The 25,886-nt window shown below is 34.8% G+C and overlaps 1 protein-coding gene across 4 annotated transcripts in view; it reads left to right on the top strand.

Moving 5' to 3' along the window:
- Positions 1–10,925: 10,925 nt before the first annotated feature.
- LOC110890239 (ubiquitin carboxyl-terminal hydrolase MINDY-1) overlaps positions 10,926–25,886 on the top strand; it is a 44,001-nt gene continuing 29,040 nt past the window's right edge. Inside the window, exons 1-13 of one of the 4 annotated variants that reach the window (XM_035975476.1) lie at positions 10,926–11,211; positions 13,178–13,296; positions 13,428–13,534; positions 13,608–13,695; positions 14,939–15,458; positions 15,534–15,923; positions 16,009–16,063; positions 16,330–16,411; positions 16,496–16,576; positions 16,693–16,797; positions 16,909–16,958; positions 17,135–17,273; positions 18,279–18,511. In XM_035975476.1, the coding sequence (XP_035831369.1) occupies positions 11,070–11,211; positions 13,178–13,296; positions 13,428–13,534; positions 13,608–13,695; positions 14,939–15,458; positions 15,534–15,923; positions 16,009–16,063; positions 16,330–16,411; positions 16,496–16,576; positions 16,693–16,797; positions 16,909–16,958; positions 17,135–17,273; positions 18,279–18,377 (1,977 nt within the window). In that variant the 5' untranslated portion in view covers positions 10,926–11,069 and the 3' untranslated portion in view covers positions 18,378–18,511. Of the gene's footprint in view, positions 11,212–13,177; positions 13,297–13,427; positions 13,535–13,607; positions 13,696–14,938; positions 15,924–16,008; positions 16,064–16,329; positions 16,412–16,495; positions 16,577–16,692; positions 16,798–16,908; positions 16,959–17,134; positions 17,274–18,278; positions 18,512–25,886 lie in introns of those variants that run through there. The other 3 variants (XM_022137831.2, XM_022137834.2, XM_022137832.2) reach the window with 3 other exon arrangements.

Below are 25,886 nucleotides of genomic sequence, written 5' to 3'. Positions count from 1 at the left end.
GAGTTTAAAGATAATTTATGAGAAAGAGATTTAGAGAGGGGAGGAGCTGGTCTAGATCCGGCAGTTTCGGGTGACCTTTAGCGGCAGCGAACGCGGCCCTCCAAGGTCGGAGTACTCAAGATGGCTTTAAAAGCCGGCGACTAGCGGCCCTCCGACAATTACAACCAGATCTCGCTAATCTGTTAAGGTTCTGTCATGAACCTGAATCGCGTTGACGAATGCGGTGGTTTCTTGGCCATTCAAGACGCACGTTCGAGCAAATGGGTAACCGATTCGAGATTGTGTTCGGTTTCGAGTCAGTCATGAGATGATTCGGGTCAAGTTTTAGTGCGGTCAACCTTGGTCAGCCGGTTCAGGTTACGGCTTAGCAGGTTCGACTTGGTCAAACCTGGTCAAAAACGGTCAACAGCGGCTTCGGTTCAAAGTCAGGTTGCTCGGTTCAGTTAGTTCGGGTCAGACGCGGTCAACTGGCCAGTCACGGTTAAAGCAAGTCCACAGACGGAATCGAGTCGCCGTGATTAACGTAACTCGTTGGAACTTATCATCTTCCGGATAATCGCTTACGTTTGTTCTCTTGGATTCTCAATCGATACTCGTGCGTTATTCCAAGGAATCTCTAAACGCAACCAATGTAAGCATACTCGATCCCCTTTTTACGCTTTACTATTTTTGGGGACAATACGTGTACTTAAAAATCATTTATACAACTTACGTGTTATACTAGTAGTCTTATGTGTTTTACTTGTAATCTTACGTGTTATACTTGCAAATCATATGTGTTATAAATTGTAGATCGCGCGTGATGTTTACATTAATCTAGTATGTTAGTTACGCATGCGAAGTTGATTAAAATGCTTTCTTATCTATATTTATATCCAAAAGTTGTATGCTCGCCAATGCTTTTTGTATTGAACTATGCTTTAACATGTATTGCAGGTTGACGATATAAATAAAGATGCCCGGATTCTAGTAGGATTTGCCTAGAAACGCATTTAAACTTTAATGCTTATGATATTGTATTTTACTTCCAAACCTGATGGATTTGATATCCAAATCATGTACTACATTACATAAATGAAATAAAGGTTTATTATTTGACTATTTGTTGTAAATGATTTAAACTTGTTGTATATTAATTCAAGTGATGTAAAATCAATAAATGAAGACTTGTCATCAATAGTGTTATGAAGCCTCTTGCAATCTCGTTTTCGTCTCATCCCGATGTTTCCGCCATCGGTTGGGGTGTGACAAGACAATTGGCAGATTTCCATATGTTAGCCACTACAGCAGTAGACGCTAACCTAAACCAAAAAGCTAAACCGCCACTGTTACCTTTGTTCCCAGACCAACAAATGCTAGAACCTAACCAAGAAAACCAATTCTCGATACCTGCATTTGACCCCAACGAGTTACCTAGAATCCCAACCCCAATACCTTTAGAACGTGATCCATGGTGGGATGATAATATAACATTTTTCGAAATGAATAGCGCAGACCCTTACGAGGAACCCATACCTCATCACCCTGACCCAGTAAACCCACCAATGAGTCAAGAATGTGTGCAAGAACTCCGTTAGTATGGAGAACGTTTAGTAAATGAAGGGAATAGAATCCGACAGATAGGAGAGAAGCATATGTGGAAACATGTCGAGCGTGATATACATGATTGGATACATGATACTTAGAAAAATGCTTAGATTTTGTATTTTGATAATATATATATATATATATATATATATATATAATCTATAGATAGACTAAAATAGATACGGATGCATAGCTACTAGTATATTTGATTTCCAGTTGTAGTATGTAACCGATGCATATATATAGAAAGAGTAAAAGTCGCAATGATCGACGTTTTTGATCAAATTGTCTGTGTGATTGTGTATAAATATTTGTACTCTATGATAATTAATACTTGATAAATGTTCACAAATTCAGATGGACAACGAAGTAAATCAGGAAAACCAGAATAATGAGAATAATGGAAACCAAATAGATAACAATGCAATCTAACATATAGTAGCACAAGGAATTATAGATGCTATGCCTTATATTATGAAGACTGTTAAAGAGGCAGAAAATAATAAATCTGCAAATGGAAGTAAACGCCAACACACTGAGCCAAGTCACAGTGTGAACGATAACAACGGACCTATAATCCAAGCTCCAATTCCTAAAAGAAGAAGAACCACTTCTTACGGTTGTTCTTATAAAGAATTCTTGGCCTGCAAACCAATAGAATTCTCAGGCAATGAAAGAGCCATTGCAGCGTTACATTGGATAGAAAAGACAGAAGCAGTCATAAAAATAAGTAAATGTGCAGATGAAGATAAGATTATGTTTGCTTCTAATCTTTTAAAAAATGCAGCCTTAGAATGGTGGAATACTATTCTACAGTCTAGGGGAAGTGACAGAGTTTATAATATGGAATGGACCAACTTTAAGGAAATAGTTGAAAGAAAATTATGTCCTCCTAAAGAAAAGGAACAAATCGCCAATAAGTTCCTAAATCTTAGAATGACTAGAATAGACTGCAAAGGTTACACTACCATATTCTTCGAATATGCTAGAATAGTGCCAACCTTAGCCTCACCTGAACCAGTGTTAATCTCCCGTTATATTTGGGGATTAATTAGTGAGATTAGACACGTAGTCAAGGCAGCTACACCAAAAACCATAGAAGAAGCAGTAGAACTAGCCAATACCCTGACTGATGAATTGGTGCGTACATAAGAGGAAAACCAGAGAAAGAACCTAGCTCAAAAGCTTACCCAGGAATTTCGTTTTGGTAATTCCTACCATGGAAAAGGAACAGGTTCTTCTGCACCCTACTGCAAGTTTTGTAAAAAGAAGCACTCAGGAAAGTGTGATGTGTCCTACAACTTTTGCAAGTACCCAGGACATAAGGAAGAAGATTGTAGGAGAAAGGCTAGTGCCAGAATATGCTACAATTGTGGAGAGACTGGTCACATCAAACCGAACTGTCCGAAACTAGCTCTAGCAGCAACTAATAAGGCTAAGACAACTGAAGCTCCTAAAAAATGTCAAAGCATTTGTTCTGACAACCGAGGAAGCCAAAATGATTCCGGATGTGATTGGCGGTACGTTCTTAGTTAATAATATATTTGCCAAGGTATTGTTTGACTCTGGTGCAAACCAAAGTTTTATCAATACTGCTTTCTACAAATTTCTTGACCAATCCTTAGCCAAACTTCAACAAGATTGTCTGGTAGAGACAGCAAACGGAGAATCCATTAAGATAAATGAAATCTTGCAGGGAGCAAGAATAGAAATCCTGAACCATCATTTCTTTGCTAACCTTTATCCAATGAATCTAGCCGGATTCGATATTATATTAGAAATGGATTGGTTGGTAGCCAATCGTGCCAGTATTTTATGTGATCAAAAGTCAGTACAAGTAAATACACCAAGTGGTAAAAAGATCACAATCAAAGGAGATAAGCCAACCTGATCGACAAAGTTCATCTCTGTGATGAAAGCCGCAAGTTATGAAAGGAAAGGAGGATTGGTATATATGATTTCTGTAATCATTAATACTAAGGGAAAAGAATTAAAAGATATTCCTGTAATATCTAAATTCTCAGACGTCTTTCCAGAAGAGTTACCTGGATTACCGCCTGATAGAGAGGTTGAATTTTAGAATTCACCTAATACCAGGAACGGCACCGATTGCCAAAGCACCATATCGACTAGCACCAACAGAGATGCAGGATCTAAAGAAACAATTGGACGAACTTCTTGACAAAGGTTTTATACAACCAAGTTCATCACCGTGGGGAGCACCGGTGTTGTTTGTTAAGAAGAAAGACGGATTGATGCGTATGTGCATTGATTACCGAGAATTAAACAAGGTTACGATTAAGAATCGGAACCCACTATCGAGAATCGATGATCTGTTCGATCAACTTCAAGAAGTTCGATTCTTTTCTAAGATCGATTTACGCTCAGGATATCATCAACTGAAAGTACAGGAAGAGGACATTCCTAAAACTGCTTTCAGAACAAGGTACGGTCATTATGAATTTACCGTCATGCCATTTGGTTTAACCAATGCCCCAGCCGCATTTATGGACATGATGAACAGGATATGTAAACCATTCCTGGATAAATTCATAATTGTCTTTATAGATGATATTCTAATTTACTCTAAGAGTAAAGAGAAACATGCAGTGCATCTACATACACTTCTAACATTGTTGAGAAAAGAGAAGCTTTATGCTAAATTCTCAAAATATGAATTTTGGTTACAAGAAGTGCAATTCCTTGGACATCTGATCAATCATGAAGGAATTCATGTGGATCCCACAAAGATCGAGGCGATTACTAAGTGGAAAATCCCTGAGTCTCTAACGGAAGTAAGAAGTTTTCTTGGACTGGCAGAATATTATAGACGGTTTATCCGAGATTTCACTAGAAGAGCTATTCCTTTAACCAAACTGACCTGCAAATCAGTTAAGTTTGAATTGGGACCAAAACAGAAAGAAGTTTTTAAGATTCTTAAGCAAAGGTTAACCAACGCACCCATACTCGCATTACCAGAAGGAACTGAAGACTTTATAGTCTATTGTGATGCGTCTAAGTTAGGATATGGATGTGTGTTGATGCAACGACAAAAGGTTATAGCTTATGCCTCTAGACAACTTATGAAACATGAAGAGAATTATAAAACCCATGATCTAGAGTTAGGAGCCATAGTTTTTGCCCTTAAGATATAGAGACACTATTTATATGAAAATAAATTCATTGTCTTCACCGATCATAAGAGTTTAAGGTATATTTTTGGGCAAAAAGAATTAAATATGAGACAGAGACGCTGGATGGAAGTTCTTAGTGATTGTGATTGTGATATTCAATATCATGCAGGGAAAGCTAATGTAGTAGCTGATGCTTTAAGTCAAAGTATCATGAAAAGCCGAAACGAGTACGTTCTCTCAGATTAAATCTACAAGTAGATTTAAATGATCAAATTAGAAAGGTACATGAAACAACAATCAAGGATGATGTTGAAGGTTTAAAAGGAATGATCAAGGAATTAGCACAAGGAATAGATGGAATTTAGAAGTTCCATAAGAAAAGGACCTGGATACCTAAACAAGGAAACATACGCCACATAATTCTAGAAGAAGCTCATAAGTCTAAGTATACGATACATCCCGGAAGTAATAAGATGTATTAAGATCTAAGAAAGAATTTCTGGTGGATAGGAATGAAAACGGATATTGCCAACTATGTTGCTAAATGTTTAAATTGTTCACAAGTTAAAGTTGAGCATCAGAAACCCTCATGATTATTGCAACAATTAGAGATGCCAATATGGAAATGGGAATTGATAACAATGGACTTTGTTACCAAATTACCCAAGACAAGAAAAGGAAATGATACAATCTGGGTGATTGTTGACAGATTAACCAAATCTACTAATTTCTTACCAATGAAGGAAACTTTCAGTATGGAACAGTTAGCCAAGTTATATGCAAATGAAATAGTTTCATTACATGGAATTCCTTTATCTATCGTATCTGATAGAGATAGCCGTTTTACTTCTCATTTTTGGACAACTTTCCAAATAGCAATGGGAACCAGGTTAAATCTAAGCACAGCTTATCATCCACAAACGGACGGAAAAAGCGAAAGGACAATACAAACAAAGGAAGATATGCTTAGAGCCTGTGTAATTGATTTCGGAGGAAATTGGGACGACCATTTACCATTAATAGAATGTTCCTACAATAACAGCTATCATACAAGCATTAATGTTGCACCTTTTGAAGCACTTTATGGACGAAAGTGCCGAACTCTAGTCTGTTGGGCAGAGATTGGAGAAAAGCAATTATCTGGACCAGAAATAGTGCAAGAAACAACAGATAAGATAATTGAAGTCAAGGAAAGACTAAAAGCAGCACGCGATCGTCAAAAGAGTAATGCAGATAACAGACGAAAACCTTTGGAATTTCAAGTAGGAGATAAGGTATTGTTGAAAGTTTCTCCATAGAAAGGAATAGTCAGATTCGTTAAAAGAGGAAAGCTAAAGCTAAGCCCCAGGTATATTGCACCTTTTGAGATTATTAGAAGAATACGACCAGTAGCCTATCAGCTACAACTGCCAGAGGAAATGGCAGGAACACATGATGTGTTTCATGTATGTAATCTTAAAAAGTGCTTAGCAGACGAATCGTTAGTAATACCTCTTAAGGACATAGAGGTAAATGGGAAACTTAAGTTTATCGAGAAACCCATTCAAATTGAAGATAGAAAGATCAAGAATCTCAAACACAAGAGACTAGTTCTAGTCAAAGTGAAATGGGATTCCAAAAGAGAGCCAGAATACAGTTGGGAACTCGAATCAGAAATGCAAAGGAAATACCCACTCCTGTTCCAATAGACCTTGAGGACGAGATCTAAAACAAGGTGAGGAGGATATAACCCTCCTAGAACCCTTAAACGTAACCCTAAACGTTTAGTATATACCCCGTACGCGAGAAACGAGCCCGAAACACCCTTATACTTATAAAAATCAAATAAAAACAAGTATACAAGGGTCTTGCGGGCCGCGACCCAGACCCTTGTAGCCTTCGCGGGGCGCGAGCACCTTTGCTTGCTCGACACTGCATGGTGCCACGTGTCTGGTGACTCGACGAAGCTAGCCCCTTGACTCGACCAAGCTATACTCGACACGTGCTCTCTCGCTGGCCGCGAGAGAGTTAGCTATAGTCTTCATGGGCCGCGAGCCGCCATACGAAAAACCTATAAATAGGATCGATCGAGTTCATTTGAATTTGTTCAAAATTTCTGAATTCTCTCAACTTTCTGTAGGCAATTATTATACACGGGTATAATACCCCTATAAAGCGAAGCTCTGCCTCGTTGTAAGTATTATAACCCTGCTATTACCCTACACGATCAATCTAGGGCTCCGTAACGCATGTCAAGGCTCTGCCTGACTCAGTCGTTGGAGTTCTCTCTCGTGTTACACCCGATTGATCTAGGATTCCGTAATGCATGTCAAGGCTCTGCCTGACTCAGTCATTAGAATTCTGTCTCGAGTTGTACGGTTAATGTGATTTGGGTTATTTTGAAAACACACATGCATTGTTTAATTTTAATAGATAATAACCAGGAGTTACACCAGGAAGCTATAGTAGTATCACTTAAGTCAACAAAGTACGTACATTCACTTTTTCTCACTATTTGAGAGTACATTTTTGTGAGTCAAAATGTTTTACCAAATCCTCAAATGTTTTTAAATACAATTGCAGTGATTAAGTCTTTGTAATTCTACAATTGCTGCCAGTATTATGGGGTTTGTATACAGTACTTGATAACCTTCACAATTGGGCACAGGAATCCAATGTGTGATATGACCATAGTCACAGATCCGTCGAGTGACACGTACTGACCGATTAATTGTGTAGATATAAACATTGTAAGCCCTTAATATTGTAATGTCTAAACAACTGATGCTTTACAAAAATGGAATGGACTTGCCAGTATTTCTTGCTAATAAAATGTTTTTAAAACGCGTTTCAGGTAACACAATGTGAAAGCCAATAGAAGCCAGCTGGAGAGCACTGAAGTCTTGGAAAAGTGGCTATAAAAGTTACCTCAAATAAAAGGAGTTTTTGTTTTCAATAATTAGGGTTTATCCCTACAAATGTATTGTCAAATAAACTTGGGTTTTATCCCAAAGATTTGTTATGAAAAGTTTGGTGTTTAAACTCTGATGTATTCCACTGCTAAATTAATAAACACCGATACCACTGATCTGGATCTCGCGGCACCTGCTCCCGGGGTAGGGGTCAGGGGCTTTGACATTTCACCTTTAGTCCACACCTTTTCAAAATAGCATGTATAGTCCCTGTGGTTTAACAAACTGTTACTCGGATAGTCCCTGTAATGGATGTGCATTAAATAATTCAGTTAAGTGGGTGTAAAATTACAAAAATACCCTTATAACAACCCCACCCTCACCCCACCAAACCCCTTTCTTCTCCATCCAAACTGTCTCCACTATGGTATATAATTAATTTTATCAGTTTATGTCTATTAACGACGTATCTTTCTTTCGATTTCAGTTGATTTTTACTTTGGTTATCTACGAACAGTTTACAGAATCAAGCTAAACAAATCATGAAGATTTTTTTCTTTGATTTTCCTTAATCAGTGATTCAAACTTAACTGATTTGTAGGTCAGTTTGGTTAATGCAATGGCTATTCTAGAGAAATCTCGGATAAACCGTCTATAATATCCTGCCAGTCCAATGGCGGTGGTGCGTTGGTCGCCGGAAAATCATAGTGGCGACAGTTTGGATGGAGAAGAAAGGGGTTGGGTGAGGGTGAGGGTGGGCTTGTTATAAGGGTATTTTTGTAATTTTACACCCACTTAACTGAATTATTTAAAACCCATCCATTACAGGGACTATCCGAGTAATAGTTTGTTAAACCATAGGAACTATACATGCTATTTTGAAAAGATGGGGACTAAAGATGAAAAAATAGCAAACCAGAGAGACTATCCGGGCAATTAACTCTTTATTATATATGTTAATTCATAACATATCATTCATAACATATCAATGTGTCTATTTTTTCATTTATTGTTTTTTTTTGTTTTTTTTCTTACTTTTACCTTAACTTTTAACACTAACACTTACAGTCCCTTAACTTTTTAAAAACTCTGTAAAATGTCATTTTTACTCTCTAGTGTTTTACGTGCTGTCTTTTATGTACGCGTTGATATAAATATTAATTTGTTTACGTTTCGACATAAACTTTTTCCCGTCAGGTCAAATAAATATGGTTTTATCCTTATTTTTATGTATATTTTTAGTTGGTCACTTGGTGTTATAAATTCGTATATTTGTTTTACGTTTTCCCCGGTTTTGGTCCTCGTTCGGTTAGCACGGTTTACGCCCGTGATCCACAACTAGGGATGGCTCATTCCACCCGGTACCGGAAATACCAGTACCAAAATCCCTAAAAAAGGGTACCGGTACTGAAAACGCCAAAAGTCAATACCGAAAATATTTTAGTTTGAGAAATTCTGTACCGGTTCCGAATCGGTACCTGATACCATTTGATCATCCCTACCCAACGCTAGGGCTTAAAACTAGTTTTAATAATTTCTTGTGCATCATGACTTGTACCCTATGCTTCGGGACTTTTTTCAAAAAAAAAAAAAACTTGATTTTTCACTTTCACCCTTAAAGTTTTTTCTTTTACATTATAACCCATTTGAAGTTTTTAGTTTTAACTCAAACTTTTTCATCTTTTGTAATTTAACACAACACTTTATTATTTACAACTTTGGCCCCTCCATACTTTATATCTTTCGCAAGTTTTTCGTTTTATGTTTCGTTCTAAGTTTTGCGAGTTAACATGTCGTAGCGTGCATGCGAGGTTCGACATTTTTGCTCTATTTTTTTATATTTGACAGACCCATTGCAACGCGTTCATTTTTTCCCTTTTGAAAACTTCCCCGCAACGGGCGGGTCCTAGATCGACTAAGTTATTATTTTGTATGTTTTACGTTTCTGGTTAATTTCTTCGCATTAAGACACTGTAACGGGTGTGTGTGGTTCAATGATTTTAGTCTCCTTTTCGTTCAGTGTAATTTTTACCATTTTATCTGTTTTATTTTTACGATGTTGGGAGTCGATGTCGTTGTGGCATTGGTGCTACTTGGCACGGTTTTACGAACGTTTAATATTTTGTTTTAGTCAGTTTACCCCTATACTTCCTTTACTTAAAAACTATTTTTTATGTGCATATTTTATGTGCGGGTATGTATAAATATGACTTGTTCTACATTCCAACGTAAACTTTTTTTATAGACGAGTCAGGTCAAATATAGTACGTTTTCGTTTAAAGAAACCATTTTTATGTGCATATTTTTATGTACGTTTTGGTATAAATTCAAGTTGTTCTACGTTTGGGAAATGATTCAGGTCAAATATGATATGTTTTCATGTTTATTTTATGTATGTTTCGTAAAGTTTTTTTCGAACCAAGTGGAGTCAAATTATGGTTTCTTTTTCTCCCATTTTTCCAAAAGATCTAATTCATCTCTTTCGATTACATGTGCATATTTTCCTTCATACCCGTAACGTTTTCTATCTATGAGTTGGGTCACATATAACATGTTATGATTGTTTGATATGAATTCCATTTACTTTACGTTTGATCCAATCACAATGCTTATACATGTTACACTGAGTTTAACTGGATACGTCGAAATGTGTGTTTTCATATGGTTAATGCATCATATAACGTTTGGAATAATCCATTCAATGTTTACGATGTATCCGTGCCGCAACGCGGGCGAGTCTTAACTCTAGTTTTAATAAGTTTATAACTCTTTAAAAACATTAATGATTCTTGTAATAAATTTTAACTATAAGAGTAATCATCGTAAATGCATTTAGCTTTTAATATTTTCTTAAATGCATCAAAAAAACCGTAAATGGTAACTTGTTTATGCATCTAAATTTATGCCAAATACAAAAATATTATTTTTAATTGTCTTCAAATGAAATATAATTACTCTGACCACGGGTATTTAAATTCCACATATAGTGGGTTTGGGTGAGTTTTCTCCTTCAGGTCTTAAGTTCGAGTTTGGGTGATAGAGTTTTCTCATTGAGAGGTTTAAATTGGGGCATCTATTGTGTGAGTGGGCTCTCTAACACAGACCCAATTAAGACAACATATGCTAGACCTCCCGAAATTCACGAATAATTCACAACTTAAAAAAAAATATATAATTTAGTTACTCATACATTAAATTATTATATTAATCTTAGAAATAAATGTTTGTGATGAAACCGAAAACACAATAAAGTTTCCACTAAATGAAAATAAAAACCGAGTGACATCTCCCTCCGTATATAAACATATTTGTCAAGAAATTTGTCATTTTCGCATCTCATCATCTCCATCCACCGGTGTTTTTACTTTTCCTCTCTTTTTGACTCCCCAAAACACACACACGTATACGACATATACATACACTCTTCCCTATATCTATACACCGACTTCCCGGAACCATGTCATCGCCGCCGGAAGAGCTGCCGGATCCGCCGGCGACCAAAGAAATGTTGCATAAAACCAAACTGATTCAGTTTTTGGGGAGAAATACGCCGATTATTCTGCAGAATGATAATGGACCCTGCCCTCTTCTCGCTATCTGTAATTGTTACTCTTTTTAGGGTTTTTTTTTTATGTTAATTAGGAGAATATTGTTGGGTTTTTTGTGTGTGTAATTTGTAGGTTATTTTGATAGTGATGTGAAATTTTTATATTTGTGTTATGAAAAAGTTAGGTTTTTTTTTTTTTTTTTTTTGTTAGTGATGGTTTGGAGATTTTTTTTGTGAATATTTTAGGGCTTAATTGTAATTGAAGGTTGGAAATTGGCTGTATTAATGGTTGAAATTGAAGGGAATTTGATTATAATGGAACTTTATTTGATGCAATTAATGATTTTTTAATGTTATTTTTGTTGTATTTATGGAAATTAGTGATAGGTGTACCCTCATGATCATTAATCTAAGGAAGGGCTAATGTTTCATTTGGTGGATCATTTGTGTTTAAGGGGCTTTTTTATGGTATTGTGATGCTAGAATTTGTTAGGATGTTAGTTAGGAGAATATTGTTGATTTGTGTTATTTGTAGGTTATTTTGATAGTGAAGTGAATTGTTTATGTATGTGTTATGGAAAAGTTAGGTTTTTGAGGTGTTAGATTGAAATGAACAGCAGGTTTTGTATTTGTGATGGTTTTGGATGTGTTTTTTGTACATCTTAGGGCTTAATTGGAATTGGAAGTTGAGAAAGATTAGCGGTTATGAGTGCAGGTCAAGGATAAAAGAGATGGGATTTTTTTTTCCTTATTATGGTACTTTAGTTTGAGCCGGGGGTCTCACCGGAAACAGCCTCTCTATCCCTACGGGGTAGAGGTAAGGCTGTCAACATCTACCCTCCTCAGACCCTACCTTAGCTTTGCTATTGGTGGGATTTACCGAGTATGATGATGATTATGGTACTTTAGTTGATAAACCTAATGATGTTAGGATATTACTTAGTTGTATTTATGGAAAAGTAGTGATAGATGTATAGTTGTGATCGGTTTCACTGGATTACTCTAAGCAATGTCGTAACATTTAATTTTGTAGATCATCTTTTGTCGTGTTGAGTATTTTGCTTATTAATCTTGCAACTGGTTTTATGGTTATGTGATTTCTGATGGTTTATGACATCATTTGTGAAAGTTTTAGGTCTGAATTGTAATTTCAAGGTTGAGAATTGACTTTATTAGTGGTTATGAGCATAGTTACCGATAGCGGCCATCGCGACCGCTATAGCGAATAGCGTCGCGTTACGCCAAACCCTCGCTATATGCTGTGTAGCGACTCCATAGCGCGATTGTAGCGGATTCCGACGATGAATTCCGGCTGGAAACCTGCAATTTCTGCCGGAAACTTGCTGGAAACTAGGAAGAAGAAGAGCGGCTGCGTTTTGTTGCGTTTGAGGCTTTTTAGGGTTAAATAACTTCATAGATTTTAACATTTAACCCTTCTATGTTTTATTAGTTTACATTTAGTCTCTAAAACCTGTAACAATCTATTAGTTTGTGTATTTTAACATATACCCCCCCCCCCTATTTTCACTATCTTACATTTGGTCCTTGAACTTATAAATTTATACATAAAAAGGTGTAAAATTAACATTATATATATAAAGAATTATAGATAGCTATTTTTTATTTCTTAATTTTTTAACTACGTTATCGCTAAACACGAAATAGCGGGCGCTGTTTCATCGCTATCGCTACGTAGCGTATAGGTACCTTGTCGCTAAACACTATGGCTATACGTGCAGGTCATGGTTAAAACTGAAGGGAATTTGATTATAGTGGAACTCTACTTTATTAGATCATTTCAATGCTATATTTGTTGTATATATGGAAAACTAGTGATAGATTTTATGATCTGTTTTGTCTCATTAGTCTAAGCGTTTAATTCTTTAGATTATTATTTATTGTGTTGAGTAACATGCTTATGAACGTGGTGCAACATTGTTTTTGTGGTTTTGTGATTTTAACATGGTCTTCAGGAACATATAATTACAAATGGTATTTTGGTGATCATTTTGTGTTAGGTAACGTTCTCTTGCTCAGAAACAATTTGAATCTGAGTGCGGATGTTGCTGAAGTATCACAGGAGAAGCTACTTTCACTTGTGGCAGAACGGTTGATCGATTCCAACAGCAATGTTAATGTAATCTTCTATTTATATTGTTCATTTATCCATTACATTGTGGATACGAGTTTTTAAGGTTAGAAGTTAAGTGGATAAACTGTTTTTGTATCATTTTTGGATTGATTTTGATCACTTTAATTGCGGTACAGAATAAAGATGTAGGGTACATTGAAAATCAACAACAGAACATTTCCGATGCCATTGATTTGCTCCCACGACTTACAACTGGCATTGATGTTAACTTAAAATTCACACGGTATGTTCTTTTTTCTCGTTCTTTTTTACTTTATAGGCTCAAACTAACAACACACAGTATTAAATTGTTGCAGAATTTCTGATTTTGAGTTCACTAGAGAGTGTGCAATATTCGATTTATTGGACATACCACTTTACCATGGTTGGATTGTTGATCCTCAGGCATGTTCTCTCAACCTTTGCATGTCATATAGGGATGGCAAAAAAGCCCGAGCCCGACGGTATACCCGAAACCCGAAACATATGGGTCGGGTATACCCGAAGCCCGCCGGGTATGGGCCGGGTATGGGATTAAAAATATAAAAAAAGTTCGGGTACGGCCGTACGGGTACAGGTATGGGATTTAGTGATACCCGCCCCATACCCGACCCGTTTACCCGAGTGATACTCGAATTTAAATTTAATATTCTATTTATATAAACTTTAGTACATACACTTCTTCATTATTCATAGATTTTGCTCGATTGTTTGTCTTCAAGACTTTAACATACACGTACAAGATTTTATGTTTAGTTATGAGTTTCTATGCAGATTAAAAATGTGTGTTAGTTTTGAGATTTTCTAAATACATGTCAAGTTGTTAGGGGGATTACTTGGGTCCTGATTAGTGCTACTATTTTTCATGTATGGTGTTTGATTAAATGCAAGATACATAAACTGACATTATGTGTTCCAAAGTTGTAGTATCTTAATTAGTTAAATTATGTAGATAAATGTTTCAAACATGCATTTGAGTATGATATGTATGTTATTGGTCATATTTTCCTTTATTGTAGATATTAAAATAGTAAATTATAAAAACGTGTTAAATGCGATTTTAGTCCCTGTGGTTTGGGCCATTTTTCCAGTTTAGTCCAAAGGTTTCATTTTTCGCATGTGGGTCCAAAAAGGTTTCACTGTTGCCATTTTAGTCCACTGGGTTAACTTTATCCGTTATTTCTGTTAACGAGAAGGGCGATTTAGTCATTTTATATTGCCGAATTGCCTTTCTAGTTAACAGAAATACATATAAAATGACCGAATTGCCCTTCTGGTTAACAGAAAAATTGGATGAAGTTAACCCAGTGGACTAAAATGGCAATGCTGAAACATTTTTGGACCCACAGGAGAAAAATGAAACCTTTGGACTAAACTGACAAAATGACCCAAACCACAGGGCCTAAAATGGCGTTTAACTCTTATATAAACGTTAGAGCAAAAAAATGCACATAGGAGCCTCAATGGTATTTTTAACAAATTAACGGGTATACCCGATGGGTAATTACCCGACGGGTAACGGGCCAGGTATGGGACAAAGAATTACAACCGGGTACAGGCTTGGGATTACCAATACCCGGCCCATTGCCGTTGACTCACATGAGCATGTAAACATCTGTTTTCTTATGCTTTTAGTTGATTATGTTAGGATTCTGAAACCGCTGAAGCCATTGGGCTAAAGTCCTACAATACACTGATGGGAGAACTTGTTGCACTTGATACCCAAAATCCGCAAAGTGAAGTAAAGAACCCGAACCCCGAAGAAGATTTTGTTGATTTTGCTGCCGCAACGACAGCGAGTTTAGGTGTCCCTTCACCTTCCCTATCTACAACAAAATCTTTCGATGAGAAAAAGGAAAGAAAAGGAGATCTTGAAGAGGAAGAAGAGCTGTTGAGAGCCTTGAAGCTATCAGAGACTGAAAATGATGTAGCTGTTAATACGTCTAAGAATAACCCATCTGAAAATTCAAATGATCCATCTCTTGAAGAAAAACAAAAGCCCGAAAATGATGACGGTTTAACCTTTCAAACGGATCGGGTGCAACATGTTAGCTCTCCTTTGCAAGATAAACTTCATGATCAAAATGAGGGAGCATCTGAGAAGCATGATACGTTGATTAAATCAGAAAAGGACACGGACGGTCAAGATGAATCAGATCTTGCGCCACCTGTCAATACCAATGTGGACAATTCTTCGGTTAAGAAGAAGATACATGATGAGGAAAAAATAGATTTTGCACTGACTGTCAATACCAATGTGGATAATTCTTCGGTTGAGAAGATACATGATCAGGAAAAATCAGATCTTGCGCCACCTGTCAATACGCATGTAGATAATCCTCCAATTGAAAAGATACAGGATCAATCAGTTGAGGGCAATGTTGTAAATTTGGAATCATCGAAGGACCTAATGCAATCCAACGATGAATCCGAGTCCAAGTGCTTAACTGAAAGTGGTGATGGAAGTGAACCCATTTATGAAGGTGAAGAACACATACAGGAAACGAGCACTGCAAATTATGAAAATCGTGAACCAGTGTATGAAGGTGAGGTCGTTTTAGCAGGACAAGTGGATAAGGTTAGTAGTAATGCAGATGAGGTAAAGGGCAAGGATGGAATTACACCTAAGCAAGGTATTAATGTTTGTGTTTTGTTTTAAATGTTCATGTCGTCTCAAAGCATAAAGTTAAGTCGCTTTTTTTTTTTTTTTTCTATTAGGGGAACTAATCAGGAATTTTCTGAAGAATAGTGCAAATCAGCTCACTATATATGGGTATGTTCTACTTAATAGTGTTATATACACATTTACGTATATTATAAACAGTGGCGAAGCTTGACGTTTTCGACGGGGGGTCTGAAAACGTATATACCCAAAATTTCTTTAGAATCGGGGGGGCGAAAACGTATATACCCAAAAATTTCTATACGAAAACTACATATATAACACTACTGAGCGAAAAGTTCGGGGGGTCGGGCGCCCCTTCAAAGCTTCGCCAATGATTATAAACGCAATTTATTTTGCTATTTTGACGCCTGCAGGTTATTTTCCTTGCAAGATGGGCTAAAAGAACGTGAGTTATGTGTGTTCTTCCGGAATAATCACTTCAACACAATGTTCAAGGCTAGTTAATGTGTACTTTGTATTTCGATAATAAGTTAGTGTTGCGCACCGTCATGTTACTGAATACTTTGGTTTATTTTGCAGTTTGAGGGAGAATTATATCTTTTAGCTACAGATCAAGGCTATATTAATCAACCTGATTTGGTGTGGGAAAAGCTTAACGAGGTATGCTTTTTTCATATGATATGTACTTAGCCTTTTAAAATTATTTAGGTAAATAATAAATAAAATCATCTATAAGTTTGATCAATGTATTATTATATGGCGATACATGTTTTTAGGTAAATGGAGATACAGTATATATGACAGGTAGTTTTAAGGAATTTAATGCTGAAAATCCTGAACCGCGTTCATGGGATGAGCAGAATGCATTGGCCACTACTGCTGTAAGTACTCCTCTCTTTTATAAAAAAATGGAATTGTTTTTTTTATTCAAATTACGTGATGCATCTAATATAAACTGATGCTGTATATTTTCCATACGTTTTGTATTTCAGGATTATATTGCAAGCATTGATAACGCAGCACAAGAGAACACCAGCTTTAAGTAATTGTCTACCTTTTTGTATTTCAAGTAGCATTGTTTGGGAAGTTATTTTTGATTATTTGCTGAATTATTTATCGCTTTCCACAATTGACTAAAATAGAGTAATCAGTTAGTTTATGACAAAAATAATGGAGAAATACATAACTTTAAGATTTTCTTTTCGTGTTTTTTGGCAGCTCGGATTTGCAGCTGGCTATAGCTCTTCAACAACAAGAATTTGATCAGCAACAACAGCAGCAGCAGCAGCAGCAGACACAACACAAGTTGCCACAATCAAGCGCTGTTGGACAGTCGGGGCTTGTTACAGGTCCACAGGTATGCTATCTTTTATTTGGAGAATTTTAATTGTGCCAGTTTATCCGTAAATGCTTTGAATAACAAAAATCTTGGCTAAAAAGCTGTTAAGAACTACTTTTTTTGTAATGCTACATCTAGGTGTGGCAATCGTGTTGGGTTGGTAGGTTGAACTATTGAACCTGAACATGACCCATATATCTATTTGTCAAATTCATAGTTGTCAATGGCAAATAGCAGCAAATAGCAATAAGAATAACGATAAATAGTGGGCGGCTATTTTATAAATAGCGATACACTAGAAAAAGAAATTTTAAAAATTTATATGTATAATATATCAAAATACCCTAGTATATATGCTATTTTACATGTATATTTAACAAACACCTAAAATCCAGCTATTTTAGAGCGATATTTAATTGCTATTTATATTAAAAAAAACAAAAAATAAATAAATTGTCGCTAGCTACCGCTACAACCCTAATAGCGAGCCTAGACCCTATTGACTACTATGGTCTAAGAGCATTCACATCCATTCCATCATATTTTTACCCTAAATTACACTTAAAAACACTACATTTTCTCTTTCCGTTTCAATTAAATAATATTTTTTATACCTTTATCATTACCTTTTCTCTCTCCTCGACTCACAACCACTTTCAAAATATATTAAAAAATTATAGGGGGTGAATAGTGTCTCCCCAAATATACAGATGAACAGTAATATTCTCTCTCCTCCACTCACAACCACTTTTTATACTCTTTACATTATAAAAACTCTACCCACATAATTTGATGGCATGGATGTGAATGCTCTAATTGACTTCAACACTAACTCTTGCACACTTACCCAAAAACGACCATTAATAAAACCAGTCAAACGGGTTGGTGGGTTGTAAATTGGTTATCAAGTTTTAAAAGGGTTGTGAACGTGTAAACGTGTGAATGTGTTTAATTAAATGGGTTGAACAAGTCAACGTGAACACAATCCTTTTAATCAAATAGATGTAATTATTCAAATAGTAGGCTGTTTTTGAATTTTGCAGCATGTGCAGCCTTCAAGGCCGCGAAACTCATCGTCATCAAAACAAGAATCAAAGTCATCAAAGGATAAATGCTGTGTGATGTGAAGATAGCAAAATCCAAAGGTTTTTTCTGTAAATGTTTGCATTGTATTTTGACATTTTCAACTTTGTTTAACATCCCAAATATCAACTTTTAACATGAATAAATCTCAAGGGTTGTAGAATTTTTCTTAATTTTTTCCTCTTTAATTTTCTAAAAAACAGGTTGAATTTAAAAAGAATAAATTGTGTTGGGTTCTAATTTTTTTAAGGTAATATACGGCACCATATAAAACAAACCAAAATATTGTATCATTCTTCATTAAATGTCTCTCATTGTATAAGGTAATATACGGCAATATATAAAAAAAAAATATTTTTTCATTTTGCATTAAATGTCTCTCACTGTATATATGACATATTAAGGGTGTAAGGGGCACCTTCGGTGACCCCATTCGGTGACCCAAGTCACCTTAGGGGAACACCGCCGCCATCACTTAGGTGAGTGATTTGGGGGAATGAAATCGGTGGGAAGTCACCGAAGAGAGGGAGGAGATGGACCAATGAAAAATTTTCTTTTTTCTTTTAATAAAAAACCAAGTCACCTAAGAGGGGAGTGCCGCCATCAATTTAGGGTGTTAGGGGAGTTTAAGAGGGGGAGTTGACGTGGCACACGAGGATTGGTTATGCGTAAGAGAGGGGACTCCCATCCACAATAAGGCCCATTAAAAACACCTAAAAACATGTCCTGTCAGCTGACACATCAGAAAAACATTCACCCTTCAAAAATATCAAAAACCCACCCAATAAGAAAACACAAAAACACTTAAAAACATTACCACATCATCACCACCTTTTTAATTTTTAACCACACATTTACACCACTTATTCTCTCTCTATATATTATATATATTAAAAGTACATGGGTCCCACCATTTTGTTGTTTTTAGTCGTTTTTGCAGACAAACATATCTAAAAAATGAGGTACAAAAACAAGGTCCACAATAAGAAAAAATGGATGATGTGGAAAAATGAGTAAAAACAACACCCAAAAATGTCTTATTGTGGATGCTCTTAGGGGAGTGCCCCTTACACCCTAAAGTCCGTAATAATATTGTGTATACTACTATTTTTAGTATGTATGAATAAGTATGGGGCTTTGAACAATCAGTAATAATATTGTGTATACTATTATTTTTTTACAACCTGATGTCATTATGTGATTTAGAATCTTATTAAATTGGTTTTAATTAATCTTGATATTTTCAAAGATAATGCTTATACATTTTGACTCCTGAGATATAATTTTTGAACAAAGCTTTCGTGAACTTTTGAGATGTATTTTTTTGAATAAAGGTTATGAACTTTTACTAGTGAGTTTTCTTTTAAATAAATTAAGTTTGTAACTAAAGATACTACTAAGATTAAAGCTTATGTATATAAGCCTACCACATAACAGGAAACAAAATAAACTATGGTGGCTATTGAAAATCAATTGGTCTGTCTAACTTGAAAGGATTAATGAATGTACCGAACCCACCCCTACTCTTGTAAATATTGATATTTACAAGCACAAGATTTTTAGTAATTGAGTTACAAAGTATGATAATGATAGAACATTGCTATGGATATAAATAATTAAATGTCTAGAAAAGTCTTTGTCGTCGGAACAACAGTTACCAATAAATAGTACAAGTGAGCTAAAATCTCTTGAATCTGAATTGAGATAATTAAAATGTAGGGGTTAGTACGACGTAAGGATTCCCCGACTTGGTTTTGCTTTGCCAAATTAAACATGTAAAAAACACATGAAAAAGTCCCTTGATTCAATTTTGATATATTACACTTGTATAAAGTGTATGCATTCGACCTTAGCATTTATCGAAATTGACCAATTTACAAGTCAATGAGCAATTATTAAAAAGATGTTTCACAAGTATTACATAGTCCTAGCAGATTCGTCTAGTTACACGTAACAATTCAACTATAATCAATCAATCATACCTAGTAAATCTCACAAATAACAAAGCTATTGGTAGAGTGGATCCCTAAGGATAGAGAGATTGCTTCCAGAGAGACCCTCGACACCAAAGACATATAGTAGAAAAGCGAGAAACTACACATATCTTTAAAAAGAGCAATACTAAATAACAAAAGAAGTGGTGGATAGGTAACATATATGAAAACACAATCAATGCAAAATCCGCCTAGACCATAAAGAAATGCCGAACATCTGCCCCAATTCTCAGACCTAGAGATGGGCATAATAACCGGTTCCAAACCCGACCCGGTAGACCCGACCTGGAACCAGTTCCAGTTCCTACCCACTTTATTGAAGAACCAGTTCCGGGTTCAAAAACCCGTAGGTTCTTACCCGGTTCCACTTTTTAAATAAAAAATCGGTCCGTACCCGGTTCCTATCCGGAACCAGTTCCTTTGTAATCAATTCCGACCCGGTGCATTAAATTCTTGATGATGTTACTGTTGGAATCGATTCCTAGCCGTTGCAATCAAGCATTTAATGATTTTGTTACTGTTGGAATCGATTCCTTACAGTATAAATGGTGCAAATTATTCATTTAATCATTACACAATCTTCATCTTCTTCTTTAATCTTTTTCTACTCAATAAGCTCTACTATGGCATTCAAGAATTCCAAAACAACAAATTCTTCATCCGTCAACAACGGTCCTCAATCCGCTCCATATGTTGTACCCAAATTCTTTCAAAACAAATTATTTAAAATTCTAAATAAATAAAACAACTTCATATCCAATTATCCGAATTTAATTAGGTGAAAAGATAATAACATTTAAGATAGGAGTAGTCAGAACAAAGACAAAGAATATTATAAAAACAAAGACACAGAATATTATAACTTATTTAATATCATATTTTCTTATGAAAGAAAGAGTTTACAAGGTTTTTAAGGCCAAGGTGTTTGAAATTTCCAGCTTGCATCTGGCCATGTGTTGTTTTTCACACCTATATAGAATCCTTCTGGTCTAACCAACCAGTAACAATGTATAATTCCAAACAATTGCCTGTCACACATTCTGTGAACATGGTTATCAACCAAATTTAAAGCTATATATTTTGATCCCCACCAAAGCTGGCCCGAAAACAGTGTCTTGGGTCCAAAGCAAAAAGACCAGTCATAAAATGCATTGTAAGGTAGGATATGGTTTCCAAGATCGTCGTCTTTTGAATACGCATGAAGTTTGATATCAGCAGGGATATTGTTGATTACATACATATGAAATCTGTCAAATATAATACATGGAGTGTCTATGGATTCATCAGCAACGACAGAAGTATTTGAAATTGATGCGAAGAAGAAGAAGATGAATAAGAAGCTACGCATTTTTAAACCAACAGCGACTAATAAATCAGTTGATTTTTGCGAGTACCTTGATTCTTAATTTATATGCAAGTACATTGATTTTTAACTTACATAAAAAATTAATTTGAAATTTAATGCAGTCCTCTGGTAGTTAATGTTTTTGTAATATTAGAAATATTGAATATTAGTTAAATGATAAAGTTTGTAATATTGTAATGTTGGTTTCGGCTGCCTTGGTTTGAGGCAGTTGTAGTTTTTAATGAACTTTACTTTTTTAAAAAAAAAGTTAAATGATAAAGTTTAAACAATTTGTTGAATGAAATTGGTGCATTTACAACATTGATATATTTTGTTTGTACTAAATAATTTAGAGAATCATATACCTTTTACGGAAATCATATACCACTTCAACAAAATCATAGATATGTCCCTACAAGGATAATATAACTCCGGCACAATTTAAAATCAAACACATAATGGAAGCAAATTTAAACAAAAGAATAATAACAGTTCAGATTTTTTTTAAAAGTTAATGAACACAAGTTATTATAGTACCGTTACTGTAACAAACTGTATCGATACCAATCCAATTCCCACGAAATGTTAAAAAAATAAATAAACATAGACGCGGATTTTGATTTTTTTTAAAGTTAACGAACACAAATTATTACTAAAATTTCAAATTTAATAATAAATAATATACTTTAATATAAAAATAAATATTTATTACTAAAAATTAAATTAAATAACGTATAAAATATTACGAAAAAAATAAAATACTTAGAAATTATAAACACTATTCATCAGAAGTTTGAATTCATAATAATAATAATAATAATAATAATAATAATAATAATAATAATAATAATAATAATAATAATAATAATAATAATAATAATAATAATAAAAATAATAATAATATTAATAACAATAATTCATATGTATAATATAAATCGTAGCTAAAAGCCTAAAATAAAGTTTGATACATATAGAAATACATTGTGGTGCGAAACAAACCATGTTAGCAAAATCTTAAAATCTGGATTTATGAAAGTAATATAATATTAATGATTTATATTTAAATATAAAGAGGTCATATTGATAAAACATATATTCATCAAAACCATGAAAATTTTAGAAGGTTGGCTGTCGACACGACTTTCTTCGATTCGGTCAAATTACTCGGAATAGATTAAATACGGTCAATCTCGGCTAGAATCAGACCTAGTAGGTTAACTCGAGTCGAGTTTGACTTTAAAAAAAATAAAACATAATTCTTATGTCTAACGTACTAAATTATATATAAATATCATTTTTAAAGGAATGAATATCAATTTTTGAAATACTTTACTATTTAAACATGTATTTTTATTTATATTGATATTCACGAATTTTGTAATAAATATTAGTAAACTTGATATATGGCATATAGACAATTTCTCAAAAATTAATTTCTTTAATAATTTAACATGTCTGAGTACTCCCCAAATACTTTTCGCCTAAGCCGAGTTCTCTCAACTCCCCACTCAATCAACTAGGGAGCGCATTACGACTTTTACAACTAGGATATGTATATTATAAGATATAATAAAAAGAATAAATACAACAAGTATCAAGAGAATAATTAAGACAAATGTTTTCTAAGAGAACTGAGGTCTCTTAGAAGCAGTTAGTCTATCTATAAGGATAAAGATAAGGTTTACTAGTTTCTCATCCTTCTCCTATCTTATCAATAATTTGGCTATTTATAAGATTTATCGAGTATGGTGAAATTGTTTTTTTAAATCATAATCTGTTGTTTGGTAGGACAATCATACACATCTTTACATGTAACAGCTCCAAAAAAAAAAAACATGTTTTAGCATTTTAAATTGAATTTTTATTATATATTTAACATGTTAAATGCAATGTACATCGGTTCCCCACTTTTTTAATGTTACTCGTTGAAGCTCACACTAGTTATCTATACTTAAAAAACTATTACGATAAAAGAACCAAAAAGGTTTATGAGAAAATTATTGAAACTAGTTATTTTCCTCCCGCGCGTTGCGGCGGGACCCAATGACTACAAAAGACGTGTCAGCAACGGCAAACAGATACCGAATATTAAAACATAAATAAAATTACGTGGTAAGGATAATCACTCCGTCATAAAAAAAACGATTTTAAATAACCTACTATATAATAATAGGACCCACACATCCTACATGTTGGAAATTCAGTTGTTTTCAGTTCAGTTATTATGGTACTAACACGTTAAAATATGGATGAGCTCGGTACCGGTAACGGAAGCGAAAATACCGATCTGGAAAATCATCGAAATTAGGTACCGGCACCGAAAATTCTCGGTAAAATACGGTATGGTATTTGAAGGTAAAAATCAATAAATACAGGTATGGTGCTAGACCGGTGTCGAACCTAAAGTAACGATTCTGAAAACGCCAAAAGGTGGGTATCAAATTGGTACCGAAAATGATTTAGTATATTAAATTTGGTACCGATACGATACCGGTTCGTTTACAGGATTTGATACAATTTGCTCATCAATATTCTAAATATTCAAGTTAATTTTACATGCTACAATTCATTCATTACAGAAAAAAACAAAAAAGTAAGCAAAATAAGTTATGGTGTATATAAAACCTCATTCAAACGAAATACACTTTACTTACTGTGTATATGAAAAGTAATTTAAACGGTGCAATTACTTGCATTGCTGCATTGCTACAGGATTTGATGAGCTCGGTACCAACCGGCACCGAAAATACCGTTATCAAAATCCTCAAAAGTGGGTACCGGTACCGAATATACCTAGTATGGTACCGGTCGGTACTGGTACGACACCGGTATTTGAGGATAAAAACCGGTGAATACCTGTGCAGAACCGGTACCGAAAATACACCGGTTTGGTAAATTTGAGACCGGTACCTATACCCGATACCATTTGCCCATCTCTTAATTCTAATTTTAAATAATTCTAATTCTAATTTTAATTTAATATTAAATCACTACTGTTCATTATGGTACGGTTCGGTACTGATCGGTACTGGTACGACACCGGTATTTGAGGGTAAAAACCGGTGAATACCTGTGTAGAACCGGTACCGAAAATACACCGGTTTGGTAAATTTGAGACCGGTACCTATACCCGATACCATTTACTCATCTCTTAATTCTAATTTTAAATTATTATAATTCTAAATTGAATTTAATAATAAATTAGTACTGTTCATTCTGTTTCATTATTATCATATATGAATATGAATGAATTGTTCTTTATTTTTATAGTCATTTGCACTTTTTATCATTTGTCTTTAGCAAGCACACAAAATGTCTTTTATAACTAAATTTCGGACGCTCTTTTATACCGGTACCGATACTCGATATTATTTGCTCATCCCTTGGTGATGTTACTATTTATTGGGTTCTATTTTTAATATTTGGGTTCTATTTTTAATATATAGGTAATTGTCAATAAATATGAACAAGACTTGAATTAATTAGGTAGAAACTTTATTATGATTGTAAACCACGTCACATAATACATATATTCTCAATTCCAAGGACCTTCATAACGCCAATTTGGATCAGAATGTGACAAGTTATGCCTGGAAACATAAAATCCATCTGGTTTAACCAACCAATAACAATGTTGTGTACCTAAAAAGAATTTATAATGGAAGCATACGTTACTAATGTGCTTGCCATATAATTCCACACTTCTTGATTTTGTACCCCAAGTGAAGTTTCCATGATACAAACTATCAACAGGACAAAAGTACCAATCAAAAACTTGCTCCGGCGACAATTTACAATGGTCACATTTCGGGTGATCATCATATGTATCATATATGTGAGCTTCAATGACATCATTAGGCATGTCGTTGATAACGAACATATGCCAATCAGGAGTCCCAAAGCACCATAGTGAATTTGCACAAGAAAACGTTGAGATGAAGACGAGAACACCAATGACCAAGAGATTAGGCATTGTACCGTTTTCTTAGATGAGACAAGACCTCTTATATAGGCTAGTTACTCATTTTATCAGGTGACATTAAATGTTTGTTTTTTAGTTCTCCCGAGTTAAATGTCTGGTTAGTCCCTGTGGTTTGCGAAAATTGCAGACTTGGTCCCAATGATTCATTAACTACATACTTGGTCCTAGTAGTTGCAATTTTAAAACTTGGGTGGTTTTTAACACTAACCTTTGTTAAAATTTCCAAT

This window comes from Helianthus annuus, chromosome 7 (genome assembly GCF_002127325.2).
Source record: "Helianthus annuus cultivar XRQ/B chromosome 7, HanXRQr2.0-SUNRISE, whole genome shotgun sequence".
Classification (NCBI taxonomy): Eukaryota; Viridiplantae; Streptophyta; class Magnoliopsida; order Asterales; family Asteraceae; genus Helianthus; species Helianthus annuus.
Note: the sequence above shows the minus strand (reverse complement) of the source record. Positions and strands in the feature narration are given on the sequence as shown.